Below are 27700 nucleotides of genomic sequence, written 5' to 3' on the forward strand. Positions count from 1 at the left end.
TTTGCACCGTCCAAATCTGTTTAACCCCTTAGATGTTGCTGTCAATAGTGACTACATCATTATAAATGGTTAACAGAGTGTGGGGGCTTCCTCTTTATCCAAATTGGTGCCCTCAGATCATGATTTTATGGTCCTGATGTTTGCCATGGCAATTCATGACCAAATAGTGGCCTTAGAGTCTGACGGCTATAGTAATCTGTTCAGAAGATAGAGGCATTTAGGTGGTAAAAATACACATTTTCATTTCTGTCATGCCACTTTGCATCAATTCCTGTAAAGCACCTGAAGGGTTAATAAACTACCTGACAGCAGTTTTCAAAATGTCAGTGGGTGCTGTTTTTAAAATGGTATTCATGTTTGGGGGTTTCCCAGTATATGAGACCCCTAAAGTCACTTTAAACATGGATAGTTCCCTAAAAATTTTTTTTTTGCAAATTTCCTTGAAAAAATGAAAAATTGCTGCTACATTTTTAAACCTCCTAAAATGCTAACAAACTAAAATAACATTTTACAAATGGTGCTGATGTAAAGCCGACATGTGGGAAATGTTATTTATTAATGGTTTGCTGTGGTATGACCATCTGGATTAAAGGGATAATCATTAAAATTTTAAAAATTGCTAATTTTTTAACATTTTTCTCAAATGTTTGATATTTTTCATAAATAAACACAAAACCTATTGACCTAAATTTACCATTATCATAAAGTATAATGTGTAATGAAAAAACAATCTCAAAATCACTGGGATTTGTAACCATTGTAGAGTTATTACCACATAAAGTGACACTAGTCAGATTTAAAAAATTTGAAAATTTGCCTCCGTCACTAAGGGGATTTATTATACAGGTTTACACAGGCCGACCTGTTGTGAACTATACTTTTTGGCTCCCTCTTGTGGTCACTAGTGATTTGGCACTTGGATTGTCTTTTACCAGGTTTGTGCTCACCTGCTTCGTTAGGCCTGGGGTGTTGCTATTTAAACTTCCTGGATTCTCAGTCCAGTGCCTGGCTTCGTTGTAATCAGTTCACTTCTGTTTGCTCCTGTCTTCAGGTCCTGGTTCTTTGCAAGATAAGCTAAGTCCTGCTTTCGTACTCTTGATCATTTGAATTGTTCATATTTTTTGTCCAGCTTGTACAATATGTGATTCCTGTTATTGCTGGAAGCTCTAGGGGGGCTGATATTCTCCCCCCACACCGTCAGTCGGTTTGGGGGTTGGCTCGAGGGGGGCTGTGTTTTTACTGTGGTGATTCTACACATGTTATATCAGCATGCTCTAAACGCCTAACCAAGGTTGTCAGTCCTGTCACCATTGGTAATTTGCAGCCTAAATTTATTTTGTCTGTGACTTTAATTTGTTCATTGTCTTCCTACCCTGTTATGGCATTTGTGGATTCAGGTGCTGCCCTGAGTCTTATGGACTTGTCGTTTGCCAAGTGCTGCGGTTCTGTCCTGGAGCCTTTAAAGGTTCCGATTCCTCTCAGAGGAATTGATGCTACGCCACTGGCGGAAAATAAACCGCAGTATTGGACACAAGTGACCATGTGCATGACTCCTGAACATCGGGAGGTGATTCGTTTTCTTGTTCTGCATAAAATGAATGATTTGGTCGTTTTAGGTCTGCCATGGTTACAGACCCATAATCCTGTTTTGGATTGGAAGGCTATGTCTGTCTCAAGTTGGGGTTGTCAGGGAATTCATTGCGATTCTTCGCCGGTGTCTATTGCTACTTCTACTCCTTCAGAAGTTCCTGAGTATTTGTGTGACTATCAGGATGTATTCAGTGAGTCCAGGTCCAGTGCTCTTCCTCCTCATAGGGACTGTGACTGCGCTATAGATTTGATTCCTGGCAGTAAATTTCCCCAAGGGACGATTATTTAATTTGTCTGTACCCGAGCATGCCGCAATGCGTTCTTATGTCAAGGAGTCTTTGGAGAAGGGGCATATTCGTCCATCCTCTTCCCCTCTCGGTGCGGGATTCTTTTTTGTGGCCAAGAAAGACGGGTCTTTGAGACCTTGTATAGACTATCGGCTTCTGAATAAAATCACTGTTAAGTTTCAGTATCCGTTGCCGCTATTGTCAGACTTGTTTGCTCGGATTAAGGGCGCCAAGTGGTTCACCAAGATAGATCTTCGTGGTGCGTACAACCTTGTGCGCATTAGGCAGGGAGATGAATGGAAAACTGCATTCAATACGCCCGAAGGTCATTTTGAATACTTGGTGATGCCCTTTGGGCTCTCTAATGCCCCTTCAGTGTTTCAGTCCTTTATGCATGATATCTTCCGGAAGCATCTGGATAAATTTTTGATTGTGTATCTTGATGATATTCTAGTTTTCTCGGATGATTGGGATTCTCATGTAAAGCAGGTCAGGATGGTGTTTCAGGTTTTGCGTGATAACGCTTTGTTTGTGAAGGGCTCAAAGTGTCTATTTGGAGTGCAGAAGGTTTCCTGTCGTGATTCTCAATGGCGAGAGAACATAGCCCAGCATATATGAGAACTAGCTCTTGGAAGATGGAAACTATACTGACCATGAACTAAACCTGCCGCACAACTAGAAGTGGCCGGGTAGCATGCCTACGTTTTTTTATCCCTAGATGCCCAGCGCCAGCCGGAGAACTACCTAATCCTAGCAGAGGAAAAGACAGTCCTGGCTCACCTCTAGAGAAATTTTCCCAAAAGGCAGACAGAGGCCCCCACATATATTGGCGGTGATTTTAGATGAAATGACAAACGTAGTATGAAAATAGGTTTAGCAAAAATCGAGGTCCGCTTACTAGATAGAAAGAAGACAGAAAGGGCACTTTCATGGTCAGCAGAAAACCCTATCAAAACACCATCCAGAAATTACTTTAAGACTCTAGCATTAACTCATAACACCAGAGTGGCAATTTCCGCTCACAAGAGCTTTCCAGACACAGTAACGAAACAGCAGCTGTGAACAGGAACAAAATGCAAAAACACACAAGGACAAAAGTCCAACTTAGCTGGGAGTTGTCTAGTAGCAGGAACATGCACAGAAAGGCTTCTGATTACATTGTTGACCGGCATGAAACTGACAGAGGAGCAAGGTTTTATAGCGACTCCCACATCCTGATAGGAGCAGGTGAACAGAGGGGATGATGCACACAAGTACAATTCCACAAGTGGCCACCGGGGGAGCCCAGAATCCAATTTCACAACAGTACCCCCCCCTCAAGGAGGGGGCACCGAACCCTCACCAGAACCACCAGGGCGATCAGGATGAGCCCTATGAAAGGCACGGACAAGATCGGAGGCATGAACATCAGAGGCAGTGACCCAAGAATTATCCTCCTGACCGTATCCCTTCCATTTGACCAGATACTGGAGTTTCCGTCTGGAAACACGAGAGTCCAAGATCTTTTCCACAACGTACTCCAACTCACCCTCAACCAACACCGGAGCAGGAGGCTCAACGGAAGGCACAGCCGGTACCTCATACCTGCGCAACAATGACCGATGAAAAACATTATGAATCGAAAAGGATGCAGGGAGGTCCAAACGGAAGGACACAGGGTTAAGAATCTCCAATATCTTGTACGGGCCGATGAACCGCGGCTTAAACTTAGGAGAAGAAACCCTCATAGGGACAAAACGAGAAGACAACCACACCAAGTCCCCAACACAAAGCCGAGGACCAACACGACGACGGCGGTTGGCAAAAAGCTGAGTCTTCTCCTGGGACAACTTCAAATTGTCCACCACCTGCCCCCAAATCTGATGCAACCTCTCCACCACAGCATCCACTCCAGGACAATCCGAAGATTCCACTTGACCGGAGGAAAATCGAGGATGAAACCCCGAATTACAGAAAAACGGGGACACCAAGGTGGCAGAGCTGGCCCGATTATTGAGGGCGAACTCCGCCAAAGGCAAAAAAGCAACCCAATCATCCTGATCCGCAGACACAAAACACCTCAAATATGTCTCCAAGGTCTGATTAGTCCGCTCGGTCTGGCCATTAGTCTGAGGATGGAAAGCAGACGAAAAAGACAAATCTATGCCCATCCTAGCACAGAATGCCCGCCAAAATCTAGACACGAATTGGGTCCCTCTGTCAGAAACTATATTCTCTGGAATACCATGCAAACGAACAACATTTTGAAAAAACAGAGGAACCAACTCGGAAGAAGAAGGTAACTTAGGCAAGGGAACCAGATGGACCATCTTAGAGAAACGGTCACACACCACCCAGATGACAGACATCTTATGAGAAACAGGCAGATCCGAAATAAAATCCATCGAGATGTGCGTCCAAGGCCTCTTCGGGATAGGCAAGGGTAACAACAATCCACTAGCCCGAGAACAACAAGGCTTGGCCCGAGCACAAACGTCACAAGACTGCACAAAGCCTCGCACATCTCGTGACAGGGAAGGCCACCAGAAGGACCTTGCCACCAAATCCCTGGTACCAAAGATTCCAGGATGACCTGCCAACGCAGAAGAATGAACCTCAGAGATGACTCTACTGGTCCAATCATCAGGAACAAACAGTCTACCAGGTGGGCAACGATCAGGTCTATCCGCCTGAAACTCCTGCAAGGCCCGCCGCAGGTCTGGAGAAACGGCCGACAATATCACTCCATCTTTAAGGATACCTGTGGGCTCAGAATTACCAGGGGAGTCAGGCTCAAAACTCCTAGAAAGGGCATCCGCCTTAACATTCTTAGAACCCGGTAGGTAAGACACCACAAAATTAAACCGAGAGAAAAACAACGACCAGCGCGCCTGTCTAGGATTCAGGCGCCTGGCAGACTCAAGGTAAATTAAATTTTTGTGGTCAGTCAATACCACCACCTGATGTCTGGCCCCCTCAAGCCAGTGACGCCACTCCTCAAAAGCCCACTTCATGGCCAAAAGCTCCCGATTCCCAATATCATAATTCCGCTCGGCGGGCGAAAATTTACGGGAAAAAAAAGCACAAGGTCTCATCACGGAGCAGTCGGAACTTCTCTGCGACAACACCGCCCCAGCTCCGATTTCAGAAGCGTCGACCTCAACCTGAAAAGGAAGAGCAACATCAGGCTGACGCAACACTGGGGCGGAAGAAAAGCAGCGCTTGAGCTCCCGAAAGGCCTCCACAGCATCAGGGGACCAATCAGCAACATCAGCACCCTTCTTAGTCAAATCAGTCAATGGTTTTACAACATCAGAAAAACCAGCAATAAATCGACGATAAAAGTTAGCAAAGCCCAAAAATTTCTGAAGACTCTTAAGAGAAGAGGGTTGCGTCCAATCACCAATAGCCTGAACCTTGACAGGATCCATCTCGATGGAAGAGGGGGAAAAAATGTATCCCAAGAAGGAAATCTTTTGAACCCCAAAAACACACTTAGAACCCTTCACACACAAGGAATTAGACCGCAAAACCTGAAAAACCCTCCTGACCTGCTGGACATGAGAGTCCCAGTCATCCGAAAAAATCAGAATATCATCCAGATACACAATCATAAATTTGTCCAAATAATCGCGGAAAATGTCATGCATAAAGGACTGGAAGACTGAAGGGGCATTTGAAAGACCAAAAGGCATCACCAAATACTCAAAATGGCCCTCGGGCGTATTAAATGCGGTTTTCCACTCATCCCCCTGCTTGATTCGCACCAAATTATACGCCCCACGGAGATCAATCTTAGAGAACCACTTGGCCCCCTTTATACGAGCAAACAAATCAGTAAGCAGTGGTAACGGATATTGATATTTAACCGTGATTTTATTCAAAAGTCGATAATCAATACACGGCCTCAAAGAGCCGTCTTTCTTAGACACAAAGAAAAAACCGGCTCCTAAGGGAGATGACGAAGGACGAATATGTCCCTTTTCCAAGGACTCCTTTATATATTCTCGCATAGCCGCGTGTTCAGGCACAGACAGATTAAATAAACGACCCTTAGGGTATTTACTACCCGGGATCAAGTCTATGGCACAATCGCACTCCCGGTGCGGAGGTAGTGAACCAACCTTGGGTTCTTCAAAAACGTCACGAAAGTCAGACAAGAATTCAGGAATCTCAGAGGGAATAGATGATGAAATGGAAACCAAAGGTACGTCCCCATGAGTTCCTTTACATCCCCAGCTTAACACAGACATAGCTCTCCAGTCGAGGACTGGGTTATGAGATTGCAGCCATGGCAATCCCAGCACCAAAACATCATGTAGATTATACAGCACCAGAAAGCGAATAACCTCCTGGTGATCCGGATTAACACGCATAGTCACTTGTGTCCAGTATTGTGGTTTATTACTAGCCAATGGGGTGGAGTCAATCCCTTTCAGAGGTATCGGAGCCTCCAATGGCTCCAAATCATACCCACAGCGTTTGGCAAAGGACCAATCCATAAGACTCAAAGCAGCGCCAGAGTCGACATAGGCGTCCGCGGTAATAGATGACAAAGAACAAATCAGGGTCACAGATAGAATAAACTTAGACTGTAAAGTGCTAATTGAAACAGACTTGTCAGGCTTCTTAGTACGCTTAAAGCATGCTGATATAACATGAGTTGAATCACCACAATAGAAGCACAACCCATTTTTTCGTCTAAAATTCTGCCGCTCGCTTCTGGACAGAATTCTATCACATTGCATATTTTCTGGCGTTTTCTCAGTAGACACCGCCAAATGGTGCACAGGTTTGCGCTCCCGCAGACGCCTATCGATCTGAATAGCCATCGTCATGGACTCATTCAGACTCGCAGGCACAGGGAACCCCACCATAACATCCTTAATGGCATCAGAGAGACCTTCTCTGAAAATCGCCGCCAGGGCGCACTCATTCCACTGAGTAAGCACAGACCATTTGCGGAATTTTTGGCAGTATATTTCAGCTTCATCTTGCCCCTGAGACAAGGACATCAAGGCCTTTTCCGCCTGAAGCTCTAAATGAGGTTCCTCATAAAGCAACCCCAAGGCCAGAAAAAACGCATCCACATTGAGCAACGCAGGATCCCCTGGTGCCAATGCAAAAGCCCAGTCTTGAGGGTCGCCCCGGAGCAAGGAAATTACAATCCTGACCTGCTGTGCAGGGTCTCCGGCAGAGCGAGACTTCAGGGACAAAAACAATTTGCAATTATTTTTAAAATTTTGAAAGTGAGATCTATTCCCCGAGAAGAATTCAGGCAAAGGAATTCTAGGCTCAGACATAGGTGCATGAACAACGAAATCTTGCAAATTTTGTACCTTTGTGGCGAGATTATTCAAACCTGTAGCTACACTCTGAAGATCCATTTGAAACAGGTGAACACAGAGCCATTCAAGGATAAGAAGGAGAGAAAGAGAGGAAGGCTGCAGTATAGGCAGACTAGCAAGTGATTCAATTAAGAGCACACTCAGAACTAGAGGAAAAAAAAAAATAAAATTGTAGCAGACTTCTTTTTTCTCTCCTTTCTCAGCCAGTAATTTAACCCTTTTTTTTTTGGGCCGGTCAAACTGTCGTGATTCTCAATGGCGAGAGAACATAGCCCAGCATATATGAGAACTAGCTCTTGGAAGATGGAAACTATACTGACCATGAACTAAACCTGCCGCACAACTAGAAGTGGCCGGGTAGCATGCCTACGTTTTTTTATCCCTAGATGCCCAGCGCCAGCCGGAGAACTACCTAATCCTAGCAGAGGAAAAGACAGTCCTGGCTCACCTCTAGAGAAATTTTCCCAAAAGGCAGACAGAGGCCCCCACATATATTGGCGGTGATTTTAGATGAAATGACAAACGTAGTATGAAAATAGGTTTAGCAAAAATCGAGGTCCGCTTACTAGATAGAAAGAAGACAGAAAGGGCACTTTCATGGTCAGCAGAAAACCCTATCAAAACACCATCCAGAAATTACTTTAAGACTCTAGCATTAACTCATAACACCAGAGTGGCAATTTCCGCTCACAAGAGCTTTCCAGACACAGTAACGAAACAGCAGCTGTGAACAGGAACAAAATGCAAAAACACACAAGGACAAAAGTCCAACTTAGCTGGGAGTTGTCTAGTAGCAGGAACATGCACAGAAAGGCTTCTGATTACATTGTTGACCGGCATGAAACTGACAGAGGAGCAAGGTTATATAGCGACTCCCACATCCTGATAGGAGCAGGTGAACAGAGGGGATGATGCACACAAGTACAATTCCACAAGTGGCCACCGGGGGAGCCCAGAATCCAATTTCACAACAGTTTCCTTTTTGGGTTTTATTTTCTCCCCTTCTGCCGTGGAGATGGACCCAGTCAAGGTCCGAGCTATTCATGATTGGACTCAGCCCACGTCTGTTAAGAGTCTTCAGAAGTTCTTGGGGTTCGCTAATTTCTACCGTCGCTTTATCGCTAATTTTTCTAGCGTTGTTAAAGCTTTGACGGATATGACCAAGAAAGGTTCTGATGTGGCTAATTGGGCTCCTGCAGCCGTGGAGGCCTTCCAGGAGCTGAAGCGCCGGTTTACTTCGGCGCCTGTTTTGTGCCAGCCTGATGTCTCACTTCCCTTTCAGGTTGAAGTGGATGCTTCTGAGATCGGTGCTGGGGCTGTTTTGTCGCAGAGAGGCTCTGGTTGTTCTGTGATGAGACCATGTGCCTTTTTCTCTAGGAAGTTTTCGCCTGCTGAGCGGAACTATGATGTTGGTAATCGGGAGTTGTTGGCCATGAAGTGGGCATTTGAGGAGTGGCGTCATTGGCTCGAAGGTGCTAAGCATCGTGTGGTGGTCTTGACCGATCACAAAAATCTGATGTATCTCGAGTCTGCTAAGCACCTGAATCCTAGACAGGCTCATTGGTCATTGTTTTTCTCTTGTTTTGACTTTGTGGTCTCAAACCTGCCTGGTTCGAAGAATGTTAAGGCTGATGCTCTCTCTGGGAGCTTTGTGCCTGACTCTCCTGGAGTCTCGGAGCCAGCTGGTATTCTTAAAGAGGGAGTGATCGTGTCGGCCATATCTCCTGATTTGCGACGTGTGTTGCAGAGATTTCAGGCTGGTAGACCTGACTCGTGTCCACCCGACAGACTGTTTGTTCCTGATAAATGGACCAGCAGAGTCATTTCCGAGGTTCATTCCTCGGTGTTGGCAGGGCATCCGGGAATTTTTGGTACCCGAGATTTGGTGGCTAGGTCCTTTTGGTGGCCTTCCTTGTCACGGGATGTGCGGTCATTTGTGCAGTCCTGTGGGACTTGTGCTCGGGCTAAGCCTTGTTGTTCTCGTGCTAGCGGGTTGCTTTTGCCCTTGCCCGTCCCGAAGAGGCCTTGGACGCACATTTCCATGGATTTCATTTCTGATCTTCCGGTGTCTCGGGGAATGTCTGTCATCTGGGTGGTGTGTGATCGTTTTTCCAAGATGGTCCATTTGGTACCCTTGCCTAAGTTGCCTTTCTCTTCCGATCTGGTTCCTTTGTTTTTTCAGAATGTGGTTCGTTTGCACGGCATTCCGGAGAATATCGTGTCCGACAGAGGATCCCAGTTTGTGTCCAGATTCTGGCGATCTTTTTTGTGCTAAGATGGGCATTGATTTGTCGTTTTCATCTGCCTTCCATCCTCAGACTAATGGTCAAACGGAGCGAACTAATCAGACACTGGAGGCTTATTTGAGATGTTTTGTTTCTGCGGACCAGGATGATTGGGTGACCTTCTTGCCATTGGCGGAGTTTGCCCTTAATAATCGGGCTAGTTCCGCTACTTTGGTTTCGCCATTCTTCTGCAACTCTGGTTTTCATCCTTGTTTCTCCTCGGGTCATGTTGAGTCTTCTGACTGTCCTGGGGTGGATTCCGTGGTGGATAGGTTGCAGCGGATTTGGAATCATGTGGTGGACAACTTGAAGTTGTCACAGGAGAAGGCTCAGCGTTTTGCCAACCGCCGCCGCGGTGTGGGCCCCCGACTTCGTGTTGGAGATTTGGTTTGGTTGTCTTCTCGGTATGTCCCTCTGAAGGTTTCCTCTCCTAAGTTTAAGCCTCGCTTTATTGGTCCTTATAAAATTTTGGAAGTTCTTAACCCGGTTTCTTTTCGTTTGGATCTTCCGGTGTCGTTTGCCATTCACAACGTGTTCCATAGGTCTTTGTTACGGCGGTACGTTGTGCCTGTGGTTCCTGCTGTTGAGCCTCCTGCTCCGGTGTTGGTTGAGGGCGAGTTGGAGTACATGGTGGAGAAGATCTTGGATTCTCGTCTCTCTAGACGGAGGCTCCAGTATTTGGTCAAATGGAAGGGCTATGGTCAGGAGGATAATTCCTGGGTGGCCGCCTCTGATGTTCATGCGGCCGATTTGGTTCCTGCCTTCCACGCTGCTCATCCTGGTCGCCCTGGTGGTCTTGGTGAGGGTTCGGTGACCCCTCCTTAAAGGGGGGGTAGTGTTGTGAACTATACTTTTTGGCTCCCTCTTGTGGTCACTAGTGATTTGGCACTTGGATTGTCTTTTACCAGGTTTGTGCTCACCTGCTTCGTTAGGCCTGGGGTGTTGCTATTTAAACTTCCTGGATTCTCAGTCCAGTGCCTGGCTTCGTTGTAATCAGTTCACTTCTGTTTGCTCCTGTCTTCAGGTCCTGGTTCTTTGCAAGATAAGCTAAGTCCTGCTTTCGTACTCTTGATCATTTGCATTGTTCTTATTTTTTGTCCAGCTTGTACAATATGTGATTCCTGTTATTGCTGGAAGCTCTAGGGGGGCTGATATTCTCCCCCCGCACCGTCAGTCGGTTTGGGGGTTCTTGGATATTCAGCGTGGATATTTTGCAGGGTTTTTTGCTGACCATAGAAGTCTTCTTACTATATTCTGCTATTAGTCAGTGGGCCTCTCTTTGCTAAATCTAGTTCATTCTTACGTTTGTCTTTTCTTCTTACCTCACCGTTATTATTTGTTGGGGGCTTGTATTACTTTGGGGTCTTTTCTCTGGAGGCAAGAGAGGTCTTATTTTCCCTGATAGGGGTAGTTAGTTCTCCGGCTGGCGCGAGACATCTAGAATCAACGTAGGCACGTTCCCCGGCTACTGTTAGTGTTTGCGCTAGGATCAGGTATATGGTCAGCCTAGTTACCACTTCCCTATGAGCTGGTATTTATGTTTTGCAGACTTTGCTGTAATCTTTGACGTCCCCTGCCATTGGGATCATAACACCGACCACTCCTTAGTGTCAGGGTACCGTTACACAAAACGATTTACCAACGATCACGACCAGCGATACGACCTGGCCGTGATCGTTGGTAAGTCATTGTGTGGTCGCTTGGGAGCTGTCACACAGACAGCTCTCCAGCGACCAACGATGCCGAAGTCCCCGGGTAACCAGGGTAAACATCGGGTTACTAAGCGCAGGGCCGCGCTTAGTAACCCGATATTTACCCTGGCTACCATCATAAATGTAAAAAAAAAACAAACCGTACATACGCACATTCCGGTGTCCGTCAGGTCCCTAGCCGTCTGCTTCCCGCACTGACTGACTGCCGGCCGTAAAGTGAAAGCAGAGCACAGCGGTGACGTCACCGCTGTGCTCTGCTTTTACTTTCCGGCTGGCAGTCAGTCAGTGCGGGAAGCAGACGGCTAGGGACCTGACGGACACCGGAATGTGAGTATGTACGTTTTTTTTTTTTTACATTTACGATGGTAACCAGGGTAAACATCGGGTTACTAAGCGCGGCCCTGCGCTTAGTAACCCGATGTTTACCCTGGTTACAAGCGAACGCATTGCTGGATCGGTGTCACACACACTGATCCAGCGATGACAGCGGGAGATCCAGCAACGGAATAAAGTTCCAAACGATCTGCTACGACGTACGTTTCTCAGCAGGGTCCCTGATCGCTGCTGCGTGTCAGACACAGCGATATCGTATGGATATCGCTGGAACGTCACGGATCGTAGCGACAAAAGTGCCACTGTGAGACGGTACCCTCACACTGAGTGATCTTTAATAGATCTTTCAGTGTACATAGACTGCTATTGTTCTCAGTACAGCGAGTGCTGTTTACACAGGATGAGGTGCTGTCGAGAACGATGATCTTTTGCACAAAAGATAATTTCATCCAACTGCTGAGCATTTTGCTCATTCATTTGGAAATCAGCAGCTTGTTTACACTGCATGAATATTGTGAAAAAGCATTTCTAGGAAAGTTTGTTCATGATCTTGCAGTATAAATGTGAGTGCAAATGCACCTTAAGTTCTGTGGGATGAAGTAGCAGTTAAATCTCTGCATTGTGAAGCATAGGCAGCTACACAGGATGTATCATGGGCACCATTATAACTTCACATTTGCATTTTTTTAAAAATACCTCCAATTGTGAAAATTGGTAATTTTGCATCTATTGATTAAACAGCACTTTTATCCATGTGACAGCTAGTTCAACAAAACAAGTCTTTATTCTCATGCAGTTTATATAGTACACACCATGCTTTCCTCTACCCCAACATATTTTGCAAGTCTGCTTCCTCCTGCCTGCTTCAGTCACAAAATGCACATTGGGGATGAGGCAGACAGTGTTTACATCCTGACTTCTATGCTATGGGTAAGAACTGTCTCCTCACATAAGTGTGTTGAAGTTGAAGTGATTTATCATGCACTGTCACTTTTTACTTCAGTTCTCAGCCATTGATTTGACATACCGATTAAGCACCTTGTAAAGTGGTATAAAGGCTAGATTACAGATCTTGTACTTTGGGAGTTCCACTTGTTTTTTGCCTTTCATGTGTTGAATCTCCTCTTGAGGACTTCTCAATATTATAATAAATCATGGTTTTAATGTTGTTTAATAAAGAAAAGTGTTTTTTTCTGAAAGATCTGTGACTTTTGTCTTGCTTGATGTTGTTATGGTAGGCATCCCTATCATGGTTAAATAAGGTGACTTTGCGGGAGGCTAATTTATATGACAACTAGATGGTGGCCCGATTCTAACACATCGGGTATTCTAGAATATGTATGTATGTATATAGCAGCCACATAGTATATAGCACAGGCCACGTAGTATGTAGGAGCCATGTAGTATATTGCAGACAAATACTACGTGGCCTGTGCTATATACTATGTGGCTGCTATATACATACATACATATTGTAGAATACCCGATGCATTAATACAGGCCGCGCAGTATATAACAGTGGCCACGCAGTATATATAACACAGCCCAAACAGTATATAACACAGCCCACGCAGTATATAGCAGCCATGCAGTATCTAACACAGGTGACGTAATATATAACACAGGGCACATAGTATATTACACAGGGCACGTAGTATATAGCACAACCCACGCAGTATATAGCAGCCACGCAGTATATAAGTTCATCTCCGAAACGCGCATTGGGCAGACGTGCAGACCTTGGACTGACGTATACAACAGCGCCATCTTAAAAGGTAATATGGAGAGTGGTAGTTACCACCCCGCAACAGGCACAGTTGAAGGGTATTTGTAACTCCGTGTGAGGTGATGTTTTAGGTACCGTGTCACACATACATGTCCCTACCACATGGGCATTTCTGAGGCTGGTGGCATTGTGGTAAGCATGAGGATCAGCTGTTACCCTTTATATCAGCTATTTCCAGCCTCAATTAATATGATTTACAGATACTACGGCACAGGTGTGTGTGTAGACTTATCCCAGTGTGGCAATAATATGGCTAATATGTATTTTCCGTATTGAGATAGATGACGGGCCTGTGTAGCAGCACCTTGTTATATAGGTTGTGCCCATGTGGACAGATTTCTTCTTCGCTGTCTTGTATAGATCCCCCATACTAACAACTGAGATTTATATGGGATTACCTTCATGGTCTGCATGTTAATATTTTGCACGGTAGCACTTTGTTTGTGGCCTGTACATGTCTTTCACTGGTTTTCATTTTTGTCCTGTATTGACAATTTTAGACCGTGTTTGTCATATGAAATAAAGATTTTTTGTATATATAAAGTATGGTTCCGTTTGGTCATTTTTGTGGTTTCCACACCACCGTTGTATGATGTAGTAGCGACTAGGTTACAATAAGTCCTAAACTAGAACAACTTTTGAGAATGACACTTGGTCAGGGATAGTTATGTTGTTACTAAATACCATTTTTCTATTCATGCAGTATATAAGACAGGCACACAGGCGACGTAGTAAATAGCACAGGCCATGCAGTATCTATCACTGGCCACGTAGTATATAGCAGCCACGCGGTATATAACACAGCCCACGCAGTATTTAGCAGTGTGGGCACCATATCCCTGTTAAAAAAAATAATAATTAAAATAAAAAATAGTTATATACTCACCTGCCGGGATCCAGCGGAGCTCTGGCGATGCGCGTTCGGCTGCCGCCATCTTCCGTTCCCAGGATGCATTGCGAAATTGCCCAGATGACTTAGTGGTCTTGCAAGACCGCTAAGTCTTCTGGGTAATTTTGCAATGCATCTCTGGGAACGGAAGATGGCGGCAAGCGCGAGCGCATCGTCGAACGACGGAAGGTGAGAATAGCAGGTTTTTTTTATTTTTAACATTATATCTTTTTACTATTGATGCTGCATAGGCAGCATCAATAGTAAAAAGTTGGGGACACATAGGGTTAATAGCAGCGGTAACGGAGTGCGTTACCCGCGGCATAACGTGGTCCGTTATCGCTGGCATTAACCCTGTGTGAGCGGTGACCGGAGGGGAGTATGGAGCGGGCGCCAGGCACTGACTGCAGGGGAGTAGGGAGGGACTAATCGGACTGTGCCCGTCGCTGATTGGTCGCGGCAGCCATGACAGGCAGCTGGTGAGACCAATCAGCGATGCGGGATTTCTGTGACGGAAGTTGCCGACAGAAAGACGGAAGTACCCCTTAGACAATTATATATATATAGATATCTACTTAGCCCCAATGCACAAATGAGACTTGATGAGCCTTCATTCAAGAAAATAATGAATGTATAGTAACAGTTAAAGAAAACCTGTTACCATTTTATTTTTGCTTACAAACTCAGACCATCTAATTTAACATCATGTGAATGGGGTTCTTACAACTCCTTTATACTCTGAGAGGTGCCCCTGCATATCTCCAAAAATGTGTTTTAAACATGTCCCGCTCTGCATGTAAATTGCGCGTTCTAGTCTGATGGATGTCTCCAGTCCCCAGTCACTTCAAACGCCGCTTCTTCTCTTTGGATGTAAGTGGATAACATCTCTACGCCATACACACAATGCCTGAAGTCCCACGCCGGTGTAGTGGAATCAGAGCAGCAGTGCAAAGTAAAGTCACCAGTTTCATTGTGTGCAAGTAGGGAATAGTGAGGCGCGCCTGTGCAGCTCTTTCTCCTGCAGAGGCCTGAGACGTCGGGCACTGAGGATAACGTAGAGACATCATCCACTTACATCCAGAGTGAAGAGGTGGTGCTTGAAGGGACTGGGGCAGTGCTGATCACAAAATGGAGACATCCGTCAGACTGGACTGTGCAGTTTTACATGACATGTGTAAAATATTTTAAGAGGTATGCAGGGGTAGCTTGACAATATAAAGGGGTTATAGGAACTCCATTCACATGATCTTAAACATGATGGGAAAGGGTTATAAATGAAAAAACTTATGACTAGAGTTGAGTGAATATGTTCGGCATCCGTCGCCAAATTTGAATATGCCATATTCGTGCCATATTGGTATGGAATTTGTTTGATCGGTTCCGAATATATTTGGTCATTTCTACTCCCATTGACTCCAATCATGCTCGAACTTGCTCATAGGGTAACAGGGGAATCCACCGGTGGGCCCCAATGCAGATCTGACTTCCCAACTCCACTGTATGAGCAGCACTTGGCATAATTCACTTGATTCACTCTGTACAGAAAAAAGCAGCATCTCATCATTAATTAACCAAACTACCCAGTTTATTATTATATAGAGATATAGATAGAGTAATATTTGTATGCAGGTGAAAAGTGGCCCCCCAAAGTCAATGTTGCTGGTGGGCCCTTGATACCCCAGTCCGATTCTGACTCCAGTTGTTTGTAGTGGTCAAATATAATTGCATTATGGTAGAAACTGTTGATTTACTGACTTCTAAGGTTGTAGATGAATGGGTTATTTATACCTTTTGAGAAGTATGAATCCGGGAACTTTGCAGATTTTTTGCTATGATGAGCAACACACTGTCAAAAATTGATATGGTCTTCGGATCCTTGAACTCCCTGTAATTGGTTTATATGATGCAGTGATTGAGTTTCCTAGGTCCATATAAGAGCTTTCACCCGTCATGTTAGCACTTAAAATATAAAGATCCCTCCCAGGTAACACCACAATTGTTTAGAATTATTATGTTTGGGTTGATGTTAACAGTATTCAGACATATACTTTACACCAGCTAAATGGACCAGAGGACATGATAGTTTTGAGATGATCATTATCTTCTATAGGTGAGTTATTTAGGCATGTTCTGTGACCTGTTCTGAGTTCATTGTGCAGAGAGGGGAATTTGTGACCATCCTCTTTTATTAATTTGGAATCCTGTGTTATTCATATATACTTTAATACTTTTTATTATAATCTTGTATGCAGTGATATGCTGACAATAAATCTCCTACAGAACAGGAAATATTGGTCTTGTGAGCCTTAGTGACTAAAATGAAAACTGCCAAATTTGAAGAATATTTTTACTTTAGTCAGTAGTATTGTGAATCCTAACAATCTTAATAAAAATTAAATTACAGTAAAAACCTTAACATGTTTGGAATAAAAAAAAAAGTAAGCATTAGGCAATTTTTTAAGGACACATTCACTTTGCTTATTAGGAAATTGTATAAACTGCAATCCCCAAATAAATACTTATAAGATTCAATCCTTGTCAATGTATTGTAGGAATGATAAGGTAATGATAACCTTAGGTAAAAAAAAAAAAAACAACCATCCTGTGGTAGAGAGGGGCCTGCAGTGCTGTCATGGACTGCCCGTAGCGGGCACGACGATGTCAGCAGCCAGCCTCAAAGCCGGCTTATATAAGAGAACGCCATGCATTGTAGGAGACAGGGAAGGTAAGAAGAAAGATTTATTTTTTAAATGTGTTAGAAAAGAGCAGCAAAACGAAGGACTTTATTACAGGAAGTGGCCCAAGATTAAGCACATTATACCAGACAGGGACCCATTATTACAAAAAGGGATCCAAGAAGAGGGACATTATTACAGAAAGGGGTCAGGATGGAGGACGTTATTACAGGAGGGGCTCAGGATAAAGGACATTGTTATAGGACTGGAGGCCGGGATGGGTGACATTGAACCAGGAAATGGCCCAAGATGAAAAATATTATTACAAAAAGGGCCTGATAAGGGGGACATTAACCTGTTCATGACCCCAGCTTTTTTCATTTTTCGCTCCCCTTCTTCCCAGAGCCATAACTTTATTTTTCTGTCAATATGGCCATGTGAGGGCTTTTTTTTTTGCGGGACGAGTTGTACTTTTGAAAGACGTCATGGCTTTAGCATGTCGTGTACTCGAAAATGGGAAAAAAAAACTCCAATTGCGATGAAATTGCAAAAAAGTGCAATCTCACACTAGTTTTTTGTTTGCCTTTTTTGCTAGGTTCACTAAATGCTAAAACAGTCCTGCCATTATGATTCTCCAGGTCATTACGAGTTCATAGACACCAAACATGTCTAGATTCTTTTTTATCTAAGTGGTGACGTTTTTAATGATACCATTTTGGTGCAGATATGTTCTTTTGATCTCCCGTTATTATTTTAATGCAATGTCGCGGCGACCAAAAAAAGTAATTGTGGCGTTTTGATTTTTTTCTCGCTATGCCGTTTAGCGATCAGGTTTATCTTTTTTTTTATTGATAGATGGGGCAATTCTGAACGTGGCGATACCAACTATGTGTAGGTTTGATTTTTTTTATTGTTTTATTTTGAATGGGGCGAAAGGGGGGTGATTTAAACTTTTATATATATTTTTTTCATATTTTTAAAACCCTTTTTTTTTTTAATTTTGGCGTGCTTCAATAGCCTCCATGGGAGGCTAGAAGCTGCCACAACTTGATCGGCTCTGCTACATAGAGGCAATGCTTAGATCACCCCTATGTAGCAGCATTACTGCATTGCTATGAGCGCCGACCACAGGGTGGCGCTCATAGCAATCCGGCATCAACAACAATAGAGGTCTCAAGGAGACCTCTGGTTGTTAAGCCGACACGCCGATGACCCCCGCTCACGTGACGGGTCACAGGTGCGCACATTTCTGGACAGATGGCCGGAAATGCTTGTTAAATGCCCCTGTCAGTTTGACAGCGGCATTTAACTAATTAATAGGTGCAGGTGGATCGCAATTCCACCCATGCCTATTGCAGGCACATGTCAGCTGTTCATAACAGCTGACATGTCCCGGCTTTGATGCGGGCTCACCGCCGGAGCCCACATCAAAGCGGGGGTTCTGCCCTTGGACGTACTATTCTGTCCGAGGGCAGAAAGGGGTAGGCCAGGATATGGGACATAATTAAAAAAAGGGGCCAGGATGGGGGACATTATTACAGGAGAGGAAACAGAATGAGGGACATTCTTACAGTAGATGTCCCAGGACGGGGGACATTATTACAAAAATGGGCCAAAAGGGGGATATTATTATGGAGAGGGGCAAGGAGGGGGACATTATTCAATAAGTGTCAGATTGGGGGACTTTATTATAGGATGGGAACATTATACCAGAAAGGAGCCTAGGATAAAAGGATATTATTAAATAAAGGGGCTGTGATGGAGGACATTACATTATTACAATTAGGTCTAGGGCTGAGAATGTTATTGTAGGAAAGGGCCCATCATGGTGGACATTATTACAGGAAGAGGACCAGGATGAGGGTATTTTTACAATAGGGGGCCCAGGACAGGGGACATTATTACAGAAATGAGCCAAAATGGGGACACTATTATGGAAAGGATGGGGACATTATAAATCAAAATGCCACACATGGGGGACTTTATTATAGAACGTGCGTAGGATGAAGGGACATTATTAAATAAAAGAGCCATGATGGGGGACAGGACAGAGAATATTATTGTAGGAAAGGTCCCGGAATGGGGAATATTATTACAACAAGGAGCCAAGGATAATTGCATTCTTATAATAGGTTACCCAGGATGAGGGACATTATTAATTAAAGAGACCAAGATGGCAACATTATTAAATAAAGGAGCCCAGAATGGGGGAATTCTTACAGAAATGGGACATTATAACAAAAAGAGGCCATGATGGGGAGATTATTACAGTAGGGGGACCAAAAGAAGGACATTATTACAGGTTGGTCTCAGGATGGAGGACAGTGTTACATGGGGTGGCAAATATGTATATCTTTATAGGATCTAGAACAAACCAAGAGCCCACACATCTGACCAACATGCATGTCGGGGCCGAGGCCCAAATTTTGCATCAGCGACCATTTTACTCTAGTTACACTACTGCTCATGACTTTGTGAATTGATCATCAGTAGCCACATATGTAAACTGCAGTGAATGTGCCTACATTTTCTCTAATTGTTTAAAGGGGTTTTCCACTATTAAAGTGCCCAGGATAAATTAAAAAACGAAACAAAAGCAACTCACATCATGTGAGAATGTTTTGTAATTTAATTGTTTGCTTTTATAGAGGACAGTTGCTGCCTGTTTGTTTTTTTCCATATAATTGCACATTATTTATATGTTTCTCCCCTAACTAAGGCCTGTTTCACACATCCATTTTTTTCCAGTACTGGAGATGTCCGTGTGTGTAATACTTGCGTCACACGTGTGGTAACCTTGTGCTGCTTGTGTACCGCATCAGTGCCACACGCACCGACACCAGGTAAGCAGCAGTACAGTTAGCGCTGTTCCCCATCGCCAGGTGCTGAACACGGCTCTCATCATTCTCCCCTGCTCTGCCGGCAATCAGCGATAGCAGGGGAGAATAATGAGAGTTGTATTCAAGTGATAGCAATGACAGCAGGCGGCGGCTGATGGGACTATTACTCCAATCAGTCTATGCCTGCTGCTGCTAATAACAGTGACAGCAGGTGACGGCTGTTGGGAGTATTCATCACCCGCCGCCTGTGCTATAAATAAATAAATAAATCCGGCGTGGGTTCCCCTGTATTTTCTTTAACCAGCCAGGCAATATATGACAGTGAAAGAGGCCTAAGATGTGTTTATATATGAAAATAAATAGTTAATATTAAAATAGTCTATTTAAAAAATTATTATATACCATATGTATGTGTGTGTGTATATATCTACATGTATTATTATTCCATAGTTGTATGCACCAAAAGTCCATTAATTATGAAGTTGTTGCTAATATGAGTCCGAGAAGGTATGCCTTTAGTGCCGTGAAACATCACTCTAAGGCTGCCGTCACACTAGCAGTATTTGGTCAGTATTTTACATCAGTATTTGTAAGCCAAAACCAGGAGTGGAACAATTAGAGGAAAAGTATAAGGCCGGCCTCACACTCAGCGTATAAAAATACGGTCCGTTTTTTACGGCCGTAATACACAGAAAAGTCCCCAAAATAGTGGTCTGTATGTCAACCGTAGGCAGGGTGTGTCGGCGTATTTTGCGCATGGCATCCTCCGTATGTAATCCGTATGGCATCCGTACTGCGATATTTTCTCGCAGGCTTGCAAAACCGACATCTAATGGATTTATGTGCTCAAATGTTCGTTAAAAAATATATACAGTGTATATATATATATATATATATATATATATATATATATATATATATATATATATATATATGTCATTGAGACACATATATATATATTCTGTATTTATATTTAATTCAGCGCGATATATGTGAAAAGCCGGTAATTCAATTGCCGGCTTTTCATTTCTCCTTCACAAACACGACAGGATATGAGACATGGTTTACATACAGTAAACCATCTCATATCCCCCTTTTTTTTGCATATTCCACACTACTAATGTTAGTAGTGTGTATGTACAAAATTTGGGGCTGTAGCTGCTAAAATAAAGGGTTAAATGGCTGAAACAATTGGCGTGGGCTCCCGCGCAATTTTCTCCGCCAGAGTGGTAAAGCCAGTGACTGAGGGCAGATATTAATAGCCTAGAGAGGGTCCATGGTTATTGCCCCCCCCCCGGCTACAAACATCTGCCCCCAGCCACCCCAGAAAAGGCACATCTGGAAGATGCGCCTATTCTGGCACTTGGCCACTCTCTTCCCACTCCCGTGTAGCGGTGGGATATGGGGTAATGAAGGGTTAATGTCACCTTGCTATTGTAAGGTGACATTAAGCCAGATTAATAATGGAGAGGCGTCAATTATGTCACCTATCCATTATTAATCCAATTGTATGAAAGGGTTAAAAAACACACACAAATTATGAAATAAACACACAGGTTGTTTTAATATTTTATTGCTCTCTCAATCCACCTGAAGACCCTCGCTTGGCAAAATAATAAACCAACAATATACATACCTTCTGATGAACTGTCACGTCCCACGAAGTAAATCCATCTGAAGGGGTTAAATCAATTTACAGGCAGGAGCTGTGCTAAAGCACTCACTCGTACCTGTAAACCCCGGGTACTGAAAGGAAAGCTGGGTGATCTGTACTTACATTGAGTCGCGGTGAGGCGCCCTCTGCTGGATGTTCTCATGAACTGCAGCCTTGGAAAAGTTCCCACGCTCGAGTTCATGTGAGTTCATCCTGCAGAGGGCGCCTCACCGCGACTCAATATAAGTACAGATCACCCAGCTTTCCTTTCAGTACCCCGGGTTTACAGGTACGAGTGAGTGCTTTAGCACAGCTCCTGCCTGTAAATTGATTTAACCCCTTCAGATGGATTTACTTCGTGGGACGTGACAGTTCATCAGAAGGTATGTATATTGTTGGTTTATTATTTTGCCAAGCGAGGGTCTTCAGGTGGATTGAGAGAGCAATAAAATATTAAAACAACCTGTGTGTTTATTTCATTAAAATAATTTTTAATAATGTGTGTGTGTTTTTTAACCCTTTCATACAATTGGATTAATAATGGATAGGTGACATAATTGACGCCTCTCCATTATTAATCTGGCTTAATGTCACCTTACAATAGCAAGGTGACATTAACCCTTCATTACCCCATATCCCACCGCTACACGTTAGTGGGAAGAGAGTGGCCAAGTGCCAGAATGGGCGCATCTTCCAGATGTGCCTTTTCTGGGGTGGCTGGGGGCAGATGTTTGTAGCCGGGGGGGGGGGGGCAATAACCATGGACCCTCTCTAGGCTATTAATATCTGCCCTCAGTCACTGGCTTTACCACTCTGGCGGAGAAAATTGCGCGGGAGCCCACGCCAATTGTTTCAGCCATTTAACCCTTTATTTTAGCAGCTACAGCGCCCAAATTTTGCACATACACGCTACTAACATTAGTAGTGTGGAATATGCAAAAAAAAGGGGGATATGAGATGGTTTACTGTATGTAAACCATGTCTCATATCCTGTCGGGTTTGTGAAGGAGAAATAAAAAGCCGGCAATTGAATTACCGGCTTTTCACTAAGGCTAGTTTCACACTAGCGTTAACTGCATTACGTCGCAAATCCGTTTTTTGGCCGAAAAAACGGATGCGTCAAAAAAGTGAAAAACGGTGACAAACGTATGCCACGCATCCAGCATTTCGACGGATCCGTCGCAAATCCGCTAAACGTTTCCGTCGAAAATACTGGATGCGTTGCATACGTTGTATCCGTTTTACCATCCGTTGTATCCGTTTTTCCGACGGATCCGTTTTTAAAAGGGGAGGCTCCCAAAATTTGATTGGCTACTGGAAAATTTGAAAAACTATATAGTACTGTATTTACAGCCCATCTTTGTGGGTTTTAGTTTTGTGGCAGCGATGGAAGGTGTTCTTGGGAGGATTGCTAGTTTGGTTACCGACGTTATCTTTGAGACAAATCGCCTGGATATCATAGTGCGGGAGAAGGAGGCGGCAGCGGAAAGGCGTAGGATGCTTCTGCAGCAACGGAGACGAAGACGAATGTGGATTCATCCGATTAATCAACTACGGATGACCCGGGGTGTCCAGTCCACTCTGTACCTGGAGTTGCGGCACAATCCACACAAATTCCACAACTACGTGCGGATGAGGATTGAACATTTTGATTTTTTGCTTGCAAAACTGGAGGATGTCATCCGAAGACAGGATACAAGGATGAGGCTTGCCATCACACCGGCGGAGCGGCTGATGGTGACCCTGCGGTAAGCCTCTTTTTTTTATTTCATTGCTGATATTGAATGTTATATTACATGCTGCAGAAAATACTGCGCTGGCATATTGCGCACTATTTTCTGCAGCATGTAGTTTTGGTTTTCTTGGCGGACATTCAACTGCTTTATTTAAATGTCATTGCTGATATTGAATGTTAACAGACTGCAGAAAATACTGTGCTGAAATATTGCGTTGCATTTTCTGCAGTTTTTTTTTTTTTTGGTTTTTTTGGGTTTGATGACATGCAACTGCTTTTTTCCTGTCATTGGTCATTTTGAATGTTATATTACATGCTGCAGACAATACTGCGCTGACATATTGCGCACTATTTTCTGCAGCATGTAGTTTGTGTTTTCTTGGCGGACATTCAACTGCTTTATTTAAATGTCATTGCTCATATTGAATGTTAGATAACAGACTGCAGAAAATACTGCGCTGAAATATTGCGTTGCATTTTCTGCAGTTTTTTTTTTTTTGGGTTTTTTGGGTTTGATGACATGCAACTGCTTTTTTCCTGTCATTGGTCATTTTGAATGTTATATTACATGCTGCAGACAATACTGCGCTGACATATTGCGCACTATTTTCTGCAGCATGTAATTTGGGTTTTCTTGGCGGACATTCCACTGTTTTTTTACACCGGATTCATGCTGGTTTTATTGGGTCTCCTGTCATTTTAAAAAAAATTAACAGTGCCATATTATAAAAAATTGCACAGACAAACAATTTTTAACATTTTTTTTTTTTTTTTTTTTTATAAAGTTTCCTAGCTACGGGTGAATCTATGACTTCGCTCCATTATCAGTTCAGGCTGGGCATTTCAACTATCTCTGGAATAGTGAAGGACACATGTCGGGCTGTTTGGACCACTTTGCAACCAGAGTATATCCCCCAACCATCCACGGAAATCTGGTTGCGAAGTGCTGAAGAGTTTCAGCAAATTTGCAATTTCCCTAATTGTGTGGGTGCAGTTGACGGGAAACACATAAGGATTGCGAAACCGGCAGGAACAGGATCGGAGTATTATAATTATAAGAAGTATTTCTCCATCGTCCTTATGGCTATTGCAGACGCCAACTGCAGGTTCCTTGCCGTGGACATTGGAGCGTATGGACGGTCCAATGATTCGCAAGTGTTTAAAAACTCTCCGATGGGTCGTTGCCTTTATGGAGAGAGCTACGATTTCCCGCCAGCCAGACCACTGCCAGGAACAAATGACCCAGCCCTGGAATATGTCTTTGTAGGTGATGAAGCCTTTCAACTGTCGCTGCACCTACTGAAACCGTACAGTAGCCGGAACTTAAACCATACCAAGCGGGTCTTTAATTACCGGCTTACTAGAGCACGAAGAGTAGTGGAGTGTTCCTTTGGCATATTGACGGCGAAGTGGCGAGTTCTGCTGACGGCTATCAAGCTGAAAACAACAACTATAGACGAGGTAGTTAAAGCCTGTGTGGTGCTCCACAACTTTGTCCTGTCAAAGGAGCCCGTTTCTTTGGATGATGAAGAGTTGGAGACCACCTTGTGGGACTACCGCAGCAGCTCGGTTCGCTCTACAAGTTCAGTTACAAGGATGAGGGACCAGTTTGCCGATTATTTTGTCTCACCTGTCGGGCGGATCCCGTGGCAAGACATGATTGTGTAACCTGTTTCCCATGTGTAACCTGTTTCCCATGTGTTTTGGTTATGTAAAAAAAGTGTTTCTGCCCCCCCCCCAAAAAAAAAGGCCCAAAAGCGTGGTTTTCTTGCTAGTAAAACCATTATGTTATACCCTTTACATGTCTGGTGTTTGTTTTTATTAAACCTTTTTTTATTATATTACCTTAATAAATCCACACACACACAAAGAGTAGAATTGTAATCAGAAATTTATTTTAACTCTTTTTTTTTTTTTTTTTTTTTGTTTTGCCAAAAAAATATATATATATTTTCCAACATTTTTATAGAAAAATTAGAACATTTTTTAGAATCTTATTTACACACTTTACAAATTTTCAAAGTGTTGGGTGGAGATATGAGAGGAGGATGTGCCGGAAGGTTGGACCACGTCGATAGGTGGGGAAACCCTACTTGTTTGGGGTGCAGTGGAAGTGGGGGTTAAACCAAGAGGCTGACCAGAGGGGGGTGGTGTTGGGGTAGGTGGAAGAGAAAAGTTCAGTAAGGAAAACATTGGGGAAGTAATTTGGTCTAGGGGCCGGGATTGTTGTGGGGACTGGGTCGGGTATTGTGACTGGGTAGGGTAGTGGGAGTGGCGTGGGGTTTGGTAATGGTGCTGGTGTGGGGATTGGAGCTGGGTTTGGTAATGCTGCTGGTGTGGGTATTGGGGCTGGGTTTGGTAATGGGGGGTATGGTGTGGAATTGGAGTGGAGGTGTGGTGAGGTGTGTGGGTCGATTCATTAATGGCCTGCAGTGCAGCATTATGGCAGGTATTCATTACCCGCATCTGTTGCTCAAAAGAAAGCTTCTCCATGCTCATGAGCATGGATTGGAAAAAAAGGTTGGCCGGATCGGGACTTACAGCTGAATGCAGCCTATCCAAGCGACTGCTGGTTTCCTGGCTTGTTTCACTGATGCGTGATTGCACCATGTTGAAACCAGCAGTCACTTGCTCTCCCAAAATTTTGAAAGAGCCTTGGAAGGATGCATTCAGGTGTAAGAACTCAGGAGCATAGCTCCTTTCCTGACCCCTCTGGCGCTGCCGCCACGAACCTAATGGTGGTGTCGAGGTGGCAGGATCAGAGGGGTGGGGTAAAGGGAACGCTAACTGTTCAGCATCAGATGCGAGCAATGAAGCCTGCAATAATGCTCCACTGCTTGGGGCGGATGAAGTGGAGGGGACAGAGGGGTCAGAGGAGAGGACAGAGGGGTCAGAGGAGGGGACAGAGGTGTGGGGCCTACCGACGTGGCCCTCAGTGGCGGACTCAGGAGGGATCGCTTCAGAGGGCGCAGAGGAAGATGCAGGCGCCCGGTGGCTGGAGAAGGTGCTGTGAAAGAAAAAACAAAAGAAATTAATACATTGGAATGAAAAAGCCCTGACTGAAAGCAAACTAAGTAGACAGGTTAACATGGTTATAATTGGGCTGTAGAATACTTACACTCTGCTCAGCATTGTTCGCCTCAGGAAGGAGAGGGCCTGGCCATATTTATATCTGCTCCTCTTCCTTCCTGCAGAGCCACTCGGGGCCTTCATCTCATCATTGAATTCCCTCTTAAAGCGATCCCTCAGTGACCGCCACCGCTTCCTAACCTTTCCAACTGTGAAGACAAGAATCAAAAGAAAAAACAAAAAATTGGTAAATGCAATACATTACAGTCAGCTCAAAACATCACTGGAAAGTGAATACTTACCTAGTTTGCTCTGCTGCTGAGGATGAAGGCTCTCCCGCCTTGGAAACAGGGTGCGACACACTTCGTCCCAGAGCCGACGGGTGACACCGGTATCTGCATGCCTGCGGTCAGCCATGTTCCACAGCGGCTCCCGCTCACGAACCTCCTCGATGAGACAGTCTACATCAATGTCATCATCATCATCATCCTCCTCTTCTGCGGGAGCACGCTGTGAAGCCTGTGTCAAAAAAAAAAAAAAAGGAAAACAAACAAATTAGTACACTGAAATACTAAAGTACCAATAGAATCCCCCTCCCCCAAAAAAAAAAAAACTCACTGATGGCCGACCGTGGCGACGAGTCCGCCGACTCTGGGACTGTCTGGGAGAGCCTTCAGCGGCAGCAGCAGGAGCAGCAGCAGCAGCCTGAAATGAAGGAAACAAATTCTCAGTTAAGGTAGGCAGGTGTTTAGTAATCTGTTTTGTGTATGGTGCAGTGTGATGTGCGAAGCAACTGTTTCACCACTACTTACACTTGGTTCCTCCTCCACTTGCATCTCTCCACCCGTCTCGCCCCCTTCTGACAGCTCCTCATCTGATTCAGCTTCCTGTTGAAACATAATGTATGCATGTAGTTATCCATAAAAATTTAATTTAAAGAAATTTAAAAAAAAAAAAAAAATTTGTGTTAACTTACCGATACACGCTGTTGCTGTGGAGGAGGGCTGTCAGAAGAGGACATCGTTTTGTGGTCCTGGTGGGCAGCGGCTGTGTCCTGGTGGGCAGTGGCTGTGTCCTGGTGGGCAGTGGCTGTGTCCTGGTGGGCAGCGGCTGTGTCCTGGTGGGCAGCGGCTGTGTCCTGGTGGTTCTGTAAGTTAAAGACACACTTGCAATCTGCTCGACACATTGAAGTAGCAGATTGGGGTCTTCAAAACTTACTTCTAGCTCTTTAGCTGTGGTCCTGGTGGGCAGCGGCTGTGTCCTGGTGGGCAGTGGCTGTGTCCTGGTGGGCAGCGGCTGTGTCCTGGTGGGCAGCGGCTGTGTCCTGGTGGTTCTGTAAGTTAAAGACACACTTGCAATCTGCTCGACACATTGAAGTAGCAGATTGGGGTCTTCAAAACTTACTTCTAGCTCTTTAGCTGTGGTCCTGGTGGGCAGTGGCTGTGTCCTGGTGGGCAGCGGCTGTGTCCTGGTGGTTCTGTAAGTTAAAGACACACTTGCAATCTGCTCGACACATTG

At 44.4% G+C, this 27700-nt stretch overlaps 2 protein-coding genes across 2 annotated transcripts in view; one reads left to right on the top strand and one right to left on the bottom strand.

Annotated features, from left to right (window-relative positions):
* Positions 1–27700, top strand: part of IMMP2L (inner mitochondrial membrane peptidase subunit 2) — a 2004242-nt gene that overhangs the window by 254491 nt on the left and 1722051 nt on the right. The window lies entirely within an intron of this gene.
* Positions 11907–27560, bottom strand: LOC143773438 (uncharacterized). The gene is made up of 7 exons (XM_077260887.1): positions 27159–27560; positions 26995–27069; positions 26801–26887; positions 26485–26701; positions 26232–26391; positions 25655–26120; positions 11907–12035 (listed from the first exon to the last, which is right to left on the bottom strand). Exons 1-7 carry the CDS (start codon positions 27366–27368, stop codon positions 11907–11909), a joined length of 1344 nt encoding a protein of 447 aa, XP_077117002.1. The 5' UTR covers positions 27369–27560.

This window comes from Ranitomeya variabilis, chromosome 5, assembly GCF_051348905.1.
Source record: "Ranitomeya variabilis isolate aRanVar5 chromosome 5, aRanVar5.hap1, whole genome shotgun sequence".
Lineage (NCBI taxonomy): Eukaryota > Metazoa > Chordata > Amphibia > Anura > Dendrobatidae > Ranitomeya > Ranitomeya variabilis.

Bases quoted from the DNA above. Each gene is read 5' to 3' on its own strand.
- LOC143773438 (XM_077260887.1), bottom strand. From the start codon at position 27,368: ATGTGTCGAGCAGATTGCAAGTGTGTCTTTAACTTACAGAACCACCAG. The intron at 27,070-27,158 runs GTAAGTTAACAC...ATGTTTCAACAG, and splicing joins CACAGCAACAGCGTGTATCG to GAAGCTGAATCAGATGAGGA. The intron at 26,702-26,800 runs GTGAGTTTTTTT...TTTTTGACACAG, and splicing joins GTCGCCACGGTCGGCCATCA to GCTTCACAGCGTGCTCCCGC.